This window comes from Opisthocomus hoazin, chromosome 1 (genome assembly GCF_030867145.1).
Source record: "Opisthocomus hoazin isolate bOpiHoa1 chromosome 1, bOpiHoa1.hap1, whole genome shotgun sequence".
Taxonomy (NCBI): domain Eukaryota; kingdom Metazoa; phylum Chordata; class Aves; order Opisthocomiformes; family Opisthocomidae; genus Opisthocomus; species Opisthocomus hoazin.
In genome coordinates this window covers 122122185-122135424 of record NC_134414.1, presented here as the reverse complement: position 1 = coordinate 122135424, position 13240 = coordinate 122122185, and the positions used below count along the sequence as shown (strand labels likewise).

General features: G+C 42.9%; 1 protein-coding gene across 4 annotated transcripts in view; it reads left to right on the top strand.

The window, feature by feature from the left end:
- VGLL3 (vestigial like family member 3) overlaps positions 1-13240 on the top strand; it is a 36385-nt gene that overhangs the window by 13493 nt on the left and 9652 nt on the right. For 3 of the 4 annotated variants that reach the window (XM_075434175.1, XM_075434159.1, XM_075434183.1), the window contains 2 exons: positions 4500-4755; positions 10210-10710. In XM_075434175.1, coding sequence (XP_075290290.1) covers positions 4524-4755; positions 10210-10710 — 733 coding nt within the window. In that variant the 5' untranslated portion in view covers positions 4500-4523. The remainder of the gene's footprint in view (positions 1-4499; positions 4756-10209; positions 10711-13240) is intronic. The other variant, XM_075434167.1, reaches the window with a different exon arrangement.

Genomic DNA, 13240 nt, shown 5'->3' with positions numbered 1-13240 from the left:
TTGCCTCGAGTTTGTTGCTGAAATTCCTTCTCAGAAGCTTATGTCAAATGACAGCCTTTTTCTCAGGATAGGGTCATACAGCGTTTCCTCAGTGTAGTTATTCTTTATTTTGGGTTCCTGTTCTTTCTCTCATGATGGAAAATCTGTAACAGGTGGCCACAGGCACACCAGACTTTCATGCTTGGGAGCATAAAGGACCATATGCTGGATGATGGCATGTATGGAGGTAGTAAGTTGTAGGAACAGGCAGCCAGCTTATATGAAAAATAAGAGCTGGCCTGAATTTTCGATTCAAACTTAGCTAAAGTAAAACTTTCTCTGTTCTCAGCCATGCTTGGTTGTTTTTCTGTTTTGCTGCTTACTTTCTGGTTTCATCTGGAAGTGGATTTTTTTGCAGTTTGCGAAGAGGATTGCTCTGACATTTTTACCAGACACCCTGGGCGAGATCCGGGACCCCTGGAGTCAGTTGGACTTTTGCCATTGGCTTTAATGTGGCCAGAATTTCACTGCATGAGAACGGTTTTGCTTGGTTCTGGATAGGGTATGTCAGAAAATAACAGCACTCTTCAAGATGGGGATTTTGTGTGAGATTTTGGACCACAGGCTTTCTAGGTCTAAAAATGCTCAGTTTTCCTCCAGGACACAGAATGATGCTTATCCAGCATAAAGCTTCTCTTTAATAGTCCCATATTAGCGGTGATTTGCTATTGACCTTTAGTTTCCTTTTGTTAGACAACTTTCAGTGAAGAGTTTAATTCTCTTTGGAAAAGCCTGTTTGTGAATATCTGAAATAACAAAAATAACATTGGTTTATGCTGAATTCAGCCCATGCTGTACAGCAGTGTATACCCAGAGGTCATACCGCTCATCCTTCAGCCACAGGCTGGGGTCTGTTATCTAAGCTGGCATCAGGTGCTACAGACACCGAATTTCCCTATTTCCCAGTAGGCTAAGCTGGCTTTTCATTCTGTGTTCTGGGTCTAGGCCAAGATGAGATTCGGTGTGTTTGTTTTGTTTTTCAGAGGCTGCTTAATACCAGTCTCTGGTTTGTAAGGAAGAGGGAGGTAGATTTCATGCCTATGTTTGAGTATTGGCGATCTGAGTATAGTCAAGAAAGAACATTGTGTTTGTCAGTTTGTAAAGATCTTACACATGCTGTTGGCCACCGAAGTATATGCCAGAACCATTCCTATGTGAAGAGTACACGTGAAGCTGGGCTAGCCCAGATAACAGGTTAGGTTTCTGGGAAGTTTTGTTCCCCCTTACCCCATGATGGTGGGACAAGTTAATTTAGCAGTTGATGATCTTGGATACTTTTCCACTCACGCGAGTGCAGTCAGAAGTGTTATGAGAAGATTACTGCTAAGGTCAGAAGAAGTAACATCAAATTTGTGTGCAGACAGGGTATTTTAAGGGGGTTGCGGGGAGAAAAACATTTTTAAAGGATGTATACAATGCAAAGGATGTATATACATTTCATACAAGGAAAAATTGTTGAGTCACTTTATCTCACTGTAGTTTCTTATTTAAAGAGTTCTGTAATCACAGGCTGATAATTTCTTCCTGAAATACAAATTGCATCTGTGTTTGATCCCAGGCTTGATGCTGTTTTGAAAAATCTTTTAATTTAGAACTTTCATCCTTTGCAAAAAGCTCACCACAAAACATAACTTTTCACTATAAAAAACTTCAGTCCCTACACAAGGCCTCGTACTTGTCTATCAGTACTACCATCTTTTTTTTTGTACATTAAAAAAAAAAAAAGGTCAGATTTGGTGCAAGTGCTCCGAATATCTTGTAATGACTGCCCATGGACTGGAGGCGAGGGAAGAGAGTTGAAATGGAAAATGAATTAGATTCTTAGGCTGTGGAAGGGGGAACATTCCTGCACAGAGAAGCGACTCTGGAGATAAGTTTTAATTTCCTGAGCTCCAGTCTCTATATAGGAACATTGAAAGACTTCCTTCCTGATAACCAAGTCAAGCCAGGGGCTATATTAAATGATGTGTTTCTGTATATAATTGCATGCTTGTGCATGTATTTGCATACTTACAGTATAAATACAAATAGTGTACTATAATGATAGAAGTCAACTTTTAAAGTGCGTTGCTTGTGTTCAAGGTCAGACATATACATTGAGCCTGAGAGGTCGTAATAGATCAACATCTATTTAGTCTTCTATAAAGGATCTCTGTCACACTTTGTCTCTACTTGAAAATCAACACCCAACCAAAAAATTAAATGAAAGAAACACCCTCACCAATCACTTGTCTTGCATTTTTAAGAGGATCTGGGTTATGGTGCACCTTTAGGAATGACCAAGTCACTGAGGTAGATGTGTTGCAAATTTCTGATAGGTACATCTCCTGTATGTGCAATATTGTTATAATCATTTCTGTCTTACTAAGGTCTTATCGGTCTGTGATTACTTAGGCATAACGATGAAGCTCATTGTGAGTGATACCTTACTAAGCATTTCAGGAGCACGTATTAGGAGACTTTTTGTTTGTTGGTTTGTTTACAGAGGGCATAAAGCATTTACAAAAAAAGTATAGGTCACCCCAAATTCTGCATTTGCAAAAACATGTTTCAGAGCCTCAGACTGGTTTCTTTTTAGCAATTGTAAAGCTGTTTGGATTTGCTGTTTCCACATTTGGTTCCTTTTATTTATTTATTTTTTTAAAGTGAAACCCACAGTTTATGTATTATAGGATCTTCGGATAAAACTGTAAGTCTAAATACATAATATTCTGCTAAGCAGAGCTGTGGTATAACTTGCTTTGTGAAGTACAGATTTACATGACTTCCAAACTGTTGTCTGAATATCCAAAATTGTAAAATAAGATTACTTACATCCTTCATTGCAGTTCAGGCGACAGCATGGGAATTAAATGTATTACTGAGCTGTTTTATGTTTATCAGTTAACCTACTGTAATGTCAGATACATTGCTTAGTTGCTATGAGCTTTTAGTGTTAGAAGTTTTAATTCCACTTGTCAATAGCTCTTTCTTACATTTATTTTTTAAATAACCATTCATAATTAAGACTTAGCCCCGCAGTATCTATTTTGTATTACGAGAGCATTTGTATTGGCTTATAGGATTTTAGAAAGCACCGAATGTAGATGTATTGATGGTATACAAGATGAGAAAATTACATTCAATTATGTCTAAATCGGACAAGTGTATTTATTGTATAAATGAAACTTTATGGGCTCTGTAGTTGTTTAACTTTTTCTATGAAACAGCTTTGGAAAAAGGGAAAAAAGTGGTAAACTTAAAGAGATTCTGATGACTCTAAAACATTGCCAAGCAGACCATAAACTACAAGTCAAACTGTAATTCTATAGAAAAGCTATGAAATCTTTCTACATATGTGCTATAGTTGTTTTTGGGTTCTTGAAGCTGCTTGTGTGTAAAGTCAGCTGTGGAAGTGGCTAGCTAGCTGAAAGCTATGATTCCTGTAGCTTGACTGTTGTGGGGAGAATTTTTTCTGCGAAAACAGTTGTAAAGTGGAACATCTGAAAAATATGTTCCATGCAAAATGGATCTTCGCACACATTTATTTTGACATTTAGGTTTGATCTGAGAGAGAGAGAGAAGATTCTGAAATAGCCATTCACAGATGGCTTGTGCGGGTTTTATTTTTTTATATGCTTCTCTGTGTTTTTGGTTTGGGGTGGATTTTTCTGCATGTGTTTGCAGACTTGTCAATCCCCCTCTTCCCCCAGATCACATGTTTAATTTTTTATGGCTTGAATTTTTGTGCTTTTTTCCAAAACCTGGTGTTTAAAAAAATAAAAGGAAAAAAGGAAAAGGGGGAAAAACCCCACCCCAACCTATCAAAAGACCCCAAACCAACCAACCAAAAAAACCCCCCCACCCCAATCACCACCCTAAGTTATAGCTTCCTATGATAAAAATTTTCTTGGCAGTGAGTGAGAATTTACGTATACAGTGGAAAATTTTTCAGGAAGCAGCAAATTCTCCCGTCTGTGTGACCTTCAGCAATGAGTAAATGTGGGGAGTCCGGAGGGCCACGTACTCTCAACGGGGCGATTGTGGCCGGCAGAACCTTGTGCGTGTTCAGCTGGACGGGTGAAGTGCAGACGTTGTGTATCTGGCCACCCTTCCGCAGGGCCGGGCTCGACCTGTGTAGTCTTTATTGATGGGAATATCCTTTCCAGGTGGGAGTTAGGAGTGAACTGTTAGAGCCTGTCTGTTTTGTTTTGAAGGTACTGAGTGAAAGACGTTGCCAATAAATGGTGGTATGTGCCTGAGAAGCAGGTCCATCTGTGTGTGAGGAATAAAAACTCTTAAGTGGCGCTGGTAATATCTTCTTTGTGAAATGTCGGTGCAAAACATCCCTGTATTCCAACTGTAATTATGAAATGAATATTCAATGTATTCAGTTATTTTTCTTTAAGGAAACCAGATGTTGAGCTTGTACTGAATGCCATCAGTGATACATCTCTTGTTTGTTTTGTTTTTAATCCCAGAAGAAGTTAGCCGTATACAACAAGATGCAGGATTCTCTGGAAGTGACCCTTCCCAGCAAGCAAGAGGAGGACGAGAAAGACCAGCCTGCCGAGATGGAGTACCTTAACTCTCGCTGCGTCCTTTTCACTTACTTCCAGGGAGACATTGGTTCAGTAGTGGATGAACACTTCTCAAGAGCTTTGAGCCAATCTAGTAGCTTCAATCCAGAAACTGCCCTTACCAAGAGCAAGGCAGGGCTAAGTCCTCTGTGGAGAGGTAAGAGGAGCAGTAACTTGCTTTCTGTGGTGTGGCTTACTCAATCTGGCAGTAATGCGTATTTTATTGCAGCTGAAGTTTTGCTCCTCTGGGAGGGTGGAAAAATCCTACTCAAATTTGAAAGGCCAGAGGAGCTTCTTGGGGTTGAGTGATCTGAAGTGTTAAAAGGGGGAAAGAGGGGCCAAAGGCATGGAAGAAGCAGGCATCTCCCTCTCTTGCCATAGCCTGCAGCTCTGCCGAGGCCTGGAAGGAACGGGGCAGAGCTCACATGGCTTCACAAGCATCTGCTGCAAGGTCAGAGGATTATTTTTAAGCTCCAAGTGTGAAACTTGGCCTGTGAGGCAAGAGCAAAGCTGTTTGGGCTGCTGGCCTTGGACGTGAGGAGACCCGTGCAGCCTTCTCGGGTGACTTTGCCAGGCGGTTAGGATTTGTCTGCGGCTGCTTTCCAGGTAGGGAGGCGGCAGCCCAGGCTGGAATAGGTTCGGGTGCAAGACCTGGCCCATGTGGCTGCAGCCGTGTGGTGTGGTGTGTTACAGCCTGCCCACGGGCAGAACTCACGGGAGAGACAGAGGAGAGAGACAGCCGTTGTTACTGGCTTCCCATGTGTGAAACGGGGATGGCGTTACTCTGCATCCCAGCAGGGAGTACAAACACAGCAGGTACTGCTAGGCATTTGCTTACTGCCATAAGTTTCTGTCTTGTGCATGTCAGCACGATCAACGTAACAAAGAGCAGATCTTGCCAGATAAACTTGGTAGACCTTACCTTGATAAGATTTCAAAATTGGTGGCTGGAGAAGGTGTGCCGTAAGACTCTATTTCCATTCTGTTGAATGTGGCGGTCTGCGCTGTTTTTCAAATCCACAGCTGCGTTATTTCTGATCATGTCCTTACGTGGACTGGCAAAGGGACATGAACTAAGTACTGTTAGTAACAGCCTTGCATCGGGCTGAGAGAGAGAGATACGATGATGATCCTTGTAGGAGTGGTGGAGCTCATAATCAGCGATGCTGAGATGAGAGTGTATTGACGAAAGTCACAGATAATAAAGAGAGAAGGGATTTTTGGAAACCACTGCAAAGAGAAAAATAGCACAGAAGGACTTGCTTTCCAGAAGGATGATGACAAATCCAAAGAAGTTTAAGCAAAGGTCAGCAGAAGTGGCTGGGGAGCTAGAGGAATTTATGGCTTGAGCCGGGACCATTAATGTTAATGGGAAGTTTTCCGTCGACTCGGCTGAGAGCAGGATTGAACCTATGCTTTCTAAAAAGGAGACTGGAGCATTTATAAATGGAGCCCAGACAGTCTATAAATGTTTTAAAGATGGGATCAAGGCAGTCCCCAGAGACCCTGTGCCTACAACAAGCCCTCTTCAAGAGCTTGGAGACATACCGTGGGTTGAGTTGCATGTCTTCTCTTTGGCCTCAGACATACCCTGCTGTTTTTGCCTGGCTCCCCCAAGGCTGCAGAGCCCTCCGCAGAGAGGGTTCTTCAGGGGGCAGGGTGGCCTGGCGTAAGGGTTCTTCAGCCATGCTGCCTCCTGACCCAGCGTGCCCCATGCTGTCAGCGGGGAGCGAGGTCTGCGTGTCCTGAAAGTCTTCTAGGATTAAAGTAAGGGGATATGCTCTGTGTTGTTGCTGCACCTGCTGAAGCAGTATGAAAACCCTCCAGGGAGGCTACCGGGCGGGGCTTCTCGGTTCTGCACTGTGGACGCTGAGAAAGCTGAGGGTATCTGCTTGTCCGGACAAGAGATGCTGACAAGAGTTTTGTCAGGCACGAATGAGTTTCTGAAACATGCCTACTTGAAAAAAGTGGGCAAGAAACAATGCTAACACCTTGGTCTTCTGGTTCATGTACAGTTGTCAAAGATACGCAGTTACAGTGAATGGATGTGAATTTGTATCCCATTACCTAAAGAAGTTAAAATGTCATTAGCTAAAATATCACTGAAGATCTTTTATAAATAACCTTCACGGGTAGTCACAGCTTTGGTCAATAGATTACTCAAAGATAAATTAAAAAAAAAACCACCTTTTGTATTTGTAATAGCCATTTTGGAAGGTACGGAAAGTGTGTGAGCATGAACTGGTTACTCAGCTCACTGCGTTATTTCTCGTTTACCTGTTTTCTACCTTTTTTTTCATCTTCATGTGGGATTTTTTAGTGTCCTGATGGAAGAACAAAGTGTAATTTCATCATAAGGTGATATGGGACTTTTTTTGTTTGGAGGAGGGATTTTGCTTATGTAGAGAATATAGAACCTGTTGTCCTGAAAAGAGCAAATTTTTGTCTTTTGTATATTGAAAATATTGATCAGTTTAGGCTAAAATTAACTTAAAAACTGGCTTTTTATAAAATATGGTTCCTACAAGAGGCTCTGGCAACATGGAGTTAGAATATTCAATTATAGGTGTAGCTACCTGAAATCTTTTGCAGGGGCTAATGAAACTAATGATGCTTTGAAGCTGATGTCACCTTAATGGTATTTTTATCATGCTTTTTCTTAGCTGAAAGTTTTGGGGTTTTTTTCTTTCTTGGGTTTTGGTTTTGGTTTTTTTTTTTTTCCTCTTGCCTTCACTGAGAAGTAATGTTGTACTACAGAAAATTCCATACATTGTCTTCTTTACAGCATGTGCACTTTGGCACGTTTTCAGTGCATATTGGCCAACCGCTGTGAACATTTGCATTAGTCACCGCTTTGTGGTATCTGAGATGTTGCCATCTCCTTGCCTCCCTGCACTTAGAATAGGAAATTGTGGTAACTGTAGTATCTTCCTTGGCAGCCAATTTTTGTTAAATGCCTCCTTCCCCCATCCTGAAAGCCCGTGAAAGCTACTCAGATTATTTTTTTTTTTCTTTCTCAAGGACAGTGCTGAAATGGTTGTTTCTCTATTGCCGTGTCCCATAGAGGCCAGGTATCTGACATGGTGGTATCTGTAAAGATAATTGGTTGTGCTCACCGTTTTAAAAGTGGGAAGGAAAGGAGACCCTGCAAACACTGTGGAAATGTGTGGTGGTCGGGGGTTGTGGCTCAACACAGAGATGATTCTTGTTGGTGGGGTTGCTGCACGCTTAATAGTAACAACCTCTGTGAGCACTCAGGGTGGATGAAGTTTTCTTGCATGTTCATGTAGCCTGGATGGACCCTGTATCTTCAGTGACATGACTTGACCTTGACCAGTGATGTTGGCCTCTGCAGTTACATTCAGTAGTGTCGTGGTAGGGGCTGATACGTGGCAGTTTCTGGCAGTGGTAACGGCTTTGTGAAATGAGCACAGGTTTGAAAAATAGAGATGACTAAACTTGTTTTCTGTGGCATAAACCTTCTGCATGATTGGTAAAGCCCAGCTGGTGTGCAATCTGGGATGAATTCATATTGGCAAATCCAGTGGTTTAAAGTGCTCTCTCGTGGTATTAAAGTTGTCCTGCAGATACTTTGTGGTTTTCTGTGCTTTTTTGAAGTGAGATGATTTGGATTTAGGACTTTTCCATGCAGGTAACAGCCAGATAGTTTCCAAAAACTCTCGATAGCAGAGGTGAATTTTCCAGAATAATGGCAATGCATTGTCAAGCTGTGCTCCTCTTTTTAGCAGTGAGGAAAACAGACTGGACATGAAGAAGTTTGGTTTTGCTTTTTTCTGTCAGCTCTACTGCCAGCACTGTAATCCGTGTGCACTCTCCATCTCAGCCTAATTCCTTGTAACAAGGAATAATCTGCAAACAAGGAACAACACCAATTTCGGAGGGCTGCTGAGGCTTCTGTTATATGCTTGAAGCTCTCTCCATGCTCTTCTAGCATGAACTACAATAGAAATGCGTTACCAAAAAAAAAGTGACCTTTTGAAGAAAGATGTGTTGAGTACAGATTGCTGGATAAGCTTGGAGCCTCTGAAGTGGTTTGGCACCAAGAGAAGTTCTCTACGTTTGTCCATAGTGCATTTGCAAAGTTCATTTTCAATATCAGAAGTTAATCAGGCTCAATAAACTGCCTAAATCAAAGCCAATTGTGTGGAAAAATTTCTGTGATTTTAATGGATTTTAAAACAGATGCATGAGTGTCCTAGTGATGCAGTCAGAAAGCATTTTTAGTTTTTGTTTCCGAAATATTTTTGTGTAAGTAAAGTTCAGAGGCAGGAGCGTTATAAGAATCTGTTCATTCTCAATGGTGTCTTCACCTAGCTGTCATTCCAGCTGCTTATTAAACAAAGCAAAGCAAAGGGTCATTTAAAAAAAATAGTATAAACATTTTTGTGAATGTTATATGAAGAACAGAGGATTCCTTGCCTCGTCAAATATTATACTTCCCTGGCTTTATTTCTCCATAGGCTATTTTTATAACTGCTCTTTCATCAGAGGTGAAATCCTTTATTTTTATGTTTCCATCTTTAACCAAAAAAACCCGTATTTGAGCTCACACATATTGCATGAAGCAGTACTTTCAAACATGAGCTGGCAGGAGGATTGTGAGAATCGAGATCCCAATACTTTCCTACACATCAAAAACACTTAACTGATGCGTCAAAACAGGATTTTTTAGAATGTGATTTCATAATGTAGAGGTATTGGGACTTAAAGAGAAGTTGAGCCCTAACTGTCAGATGGAGCGAGTCTTATTTCTGACAAAAAGTCCTTCGAGTTACATAGATGTTTCTGTCTGTCTGATCCCATTGAGTACAGGGCAGCGTGATATATTCTATAAGGGACTAATGTAAGCATGTTAGGTGTGATATTTACTCCATCAAAGCGTGCAATTAGATTGAGAAGATCTGGTATTCTTCCTTTAGGCAAGCGTCTCCTATTCTGCAGTGTGACCTGTTTCTCTGTCCTCAGAAGCATTTACAGCCACAACAGCTGCCTTTCTAAATTATGTGTTCTGGTCTGGTCAGGAGTCAGCTTCTCCTCATAATTCCTGTACCAAGATCCTGAGAGAGCTGCGACTCTTCAGCCTGGAGAAGTCGTCTTCTCGGAGGGGATCTTATCAATATGTTTAAATACCCGATGGGAGGGAATGAAGATGGGGGAGCCAGTCTCTCCTCAGCAATGCTTGCTGTCCGGACAAGAGACAATAGGTGTGAATTAGGAAACAGAAAACTGCACCTGAACACAAGAAAACACTTTTTTTCTTTTTTGGCCCCCCCTTTTTTTTTTTTTTAATGTTGTTGAGGGTGGCTAAACACTGGAACAGACTGGCCAGAGAGGTTGTGGAGTTTGGATCTCAGTCAAAATCTGACTGGACACCGTCCTGGACAACGTGCTGCAGGTGACCTCATTTGAGCAGGGACTACACGATCTCAAAAGGTCCCTTCATACCTCAACTGACATGTGATTCTGTAATTGCGGGAGAAGCTTGAGTTCAGTGTTACAGGTTTCAGAGAGCAGAAAATCATTGTGGGGTTTTTGTCATTAAATTTGTTGCTCGGCTTCAGTTGTACTTCATTTCTCTTCTCTCTACCAGAAAGCTCAACAATTTCAAGCCAGAGGAGCAGTTTCCCAACATCGTTTTGGACCAGCTCTTATCAGCCTCCCCCTCCACCGTGCTTAAGTGGAGTACACCCCGATTTCCCCGTTACTGCACCAGGCACCTTCCCAACACCAGATCCCAGCAGCTGGCCAGGACACAGCCTTCATCAGACTGCCCCACCTCCTCCCCCTGCTGCATCTGAATCCTGGCATTATCCTTTAGCATCTCAGGTGAGCCCTTCGTATGCACACATGCATGACGTGTACATGCATCGCCATCACCCTCATCCACACATGCACCATCACCATCCCAGCTCGCCCCGTGACCCCCGGTATGGGTCCCTGCTGATGCCTTCAGTCTGCGCAGCCAGGATTCCTGCTCCCCAGTGTGACGTGACAAAGACAGATCCTGCTGCTGTCACCAGCGCTACCTCAGCATGGGCTGGAGCCTTTCACGGAACGGTGGACATTGTGCCAAGTTTTGGGTTTGAGACAGGTAAGATGGTTCGATTGTGTCTGTGACTTGTTTTAGCAAGAAGAATTTGAGCAAAGAAGTGAACTCTTTGCAGCTGTAGCAGGGCTTGCTCACAGAGCCTTCTCCATGTATGTTTCCAGGTGGGAATCCCTCCTGAAATTGCTGTCAGGGCAGATGAGCTGTGAAACATCCAGCTCTTGCTGCTTTTTGCTGAGAGACCATTGTCTGCCTTGGTCCCATTCAAGCTAAATGATTTGTGACATGATAGGCCTTTTTTTGGTTTAAGTCTTGTGGGAAATGGTTAATTAAAACTTCCATGTGGAAGCTTCCAGCTTGTTCAGCTAGTTCATATGTGCATTCACCAAAACACAGCTCCAATGAGGACTGAACTAATAACTTGTCAGTACATGAGGATTGCATCTTACTCATCTAAATTGGAACAGATCAGCATTTCCTTCCTGTGTAGTATTCAGGTGTCACGCAGAGGGCAGAGATGCTGCCTGGGCTGTGCTCGCCATCAAACTAAACTTTCTGTAGGATCCAGGCAGTGGTCTGTGAATTAGATTGATTTTACTGCAGGGTCTGTAGCCATAGGACAGCCTCCATAAACTACATCTGCGAGCTTTGACTGGCAGGCTCTCATCTCCGTGTTAGGAGCAGTCTAGCAGCCCTCACTGTCCATGGATGCTTGCCATCAGGTGATGGATGACGAACAGTTTCCAGCGCATCCATCCTGGAGCGCATGTGCACTGCTGAGGTCTCGTTTTTCTTCTTGGTATTTATCTCACCAGCAGCAATCCTTGCAGATTAATACTTCCTAAACATGTTATTTATTAAGGAAATACTGGGTTTGCATCTCTGTTCCCTTTTCCTGAAAGGATCTGTCTCTCTTCTTGGCAGCACTAGTTAACTGATTCAATGTGTGAGAAGCACTTCCTTGCTTTGAGTAGTGTGCAGGGGAACAAAGAATTGGTGGAATGTAAAAGTGCTGTTTCTTAAATATGAAATCCTATGAACCCAAAACTCAATTATAATTGAGTTAACCCAATGCCAATCTCTCTCTCTTCCCTTAATAGCAACTGAGAATGAATAATCTCTGCTGAATACTATGCCACTCGCTGCCTCAAGTAATGAAGAAAAAGTGTAATAGGCTTCTTAACAGTGGACAACTTTATATTTATTCATAACATTTCCACCCATGCCAATGATAGAAGAGGAATTACATTTTATGCTTTCGGGTATAAAATGGTAATCTGACAAGGCTGGGTTCTCAAGTTTTGCCCTTCTGACCAATTCCATAATGGGAGTGAGCTGCCTTCTCTGAAGCATGAGCGAATCATCCCTGCTGCCGGCAGAGGGGATGAGCCCCCTGGTCTGACAGTAGCCCCAGCATTCCAGAGCTCTGGTATTTGACTTGCCTTTTGGGCATGGAGATGAGAAGTGCGTAAGGAATTATTAGTCAGGAGAAACCACTACCTGGCTTAGGTATGAGTCCAGCCCAGACTGTGAGTTGTTTGTGCTGGGCAAGTTAATTTGCTTACTGCTACTTTATTGGTAGCAGTAGGTCTAATAAACCAGATGCTTTTTCTCTTTTCTGTAAGAGCACAGTGCTTCAAGAGGGACTATGAGTCCTAGCACTGCCTTACAGCACCAGTTTAGCCTTTGCTTGGTGCTGCCTGCTTCTTGTGAAAATCCCTATAGAGGGGTACAGTTGGATGCTACTTTTATTAGTATCCTGATCTGGCAGTGCTTGACAGTGGCTTGCATGTCATGTAGTTGTCTCCTTAGCGTGGGCGGCAGTGGAGAAGGCCTGAACTGTTAATTTCTGGCCCATGCCTGACGTATGTGTTGAAGTCCATGAGCTCCTGTGGGGGAAAAGAAAGAGGGCAAATGATGTGTGACTGGTTTGCAGGAACAGAGGAGCTTAGCAGAGCAATACCTTGCTTGTTGGTGACTATTCAAAACAGCCATGCACTGAAACACAACAGCAAAACCATATCAGGCAGCCCCAGTTTGGCACGTAAGCCCTTGGAAACAAGGGAGCAAGCACCCAAACACAGCAGGTAGTGGTAGCCTGTGACATTACAGTTATTTGCTCTCTTGCCCTGCACACTTATCTCTCCTGTGCTCTCCAAGTGGAAGCTTGCTGGGAAGGGTAGGAAGGCTCTGAGCTCCCTTTTCAGCCCTGCCTGCAGCTGGTACGTTTGAGACAAATGCTTTGGTGACAGGCATTCGAGGCATGATGATGGTGAAAAGAGGGAGATTAATTGCCCCAGTGTTTTGCATGCACCTGAAATGGTGTCATCCCAGGGGAGGTTCGTTGTGCTGCTGGGGAGAGCAGGGGGCTGCTGAAGCACCACACTGAGTTGCATCCAGCACTCACCAGCGCAGGTGAAGCTTCTCTTGTTCCATGTCCACTCCAGGGGAGGATTATACTGGATAAATCTCCACATCACGCAGAATTTCATTACATTTGACTCTCACGTGTGATAGCAATCTCAACAGAGAGGCTAAAAACTGAAGAGTCTGGAGGAGTGTACTGGCTTTCTGT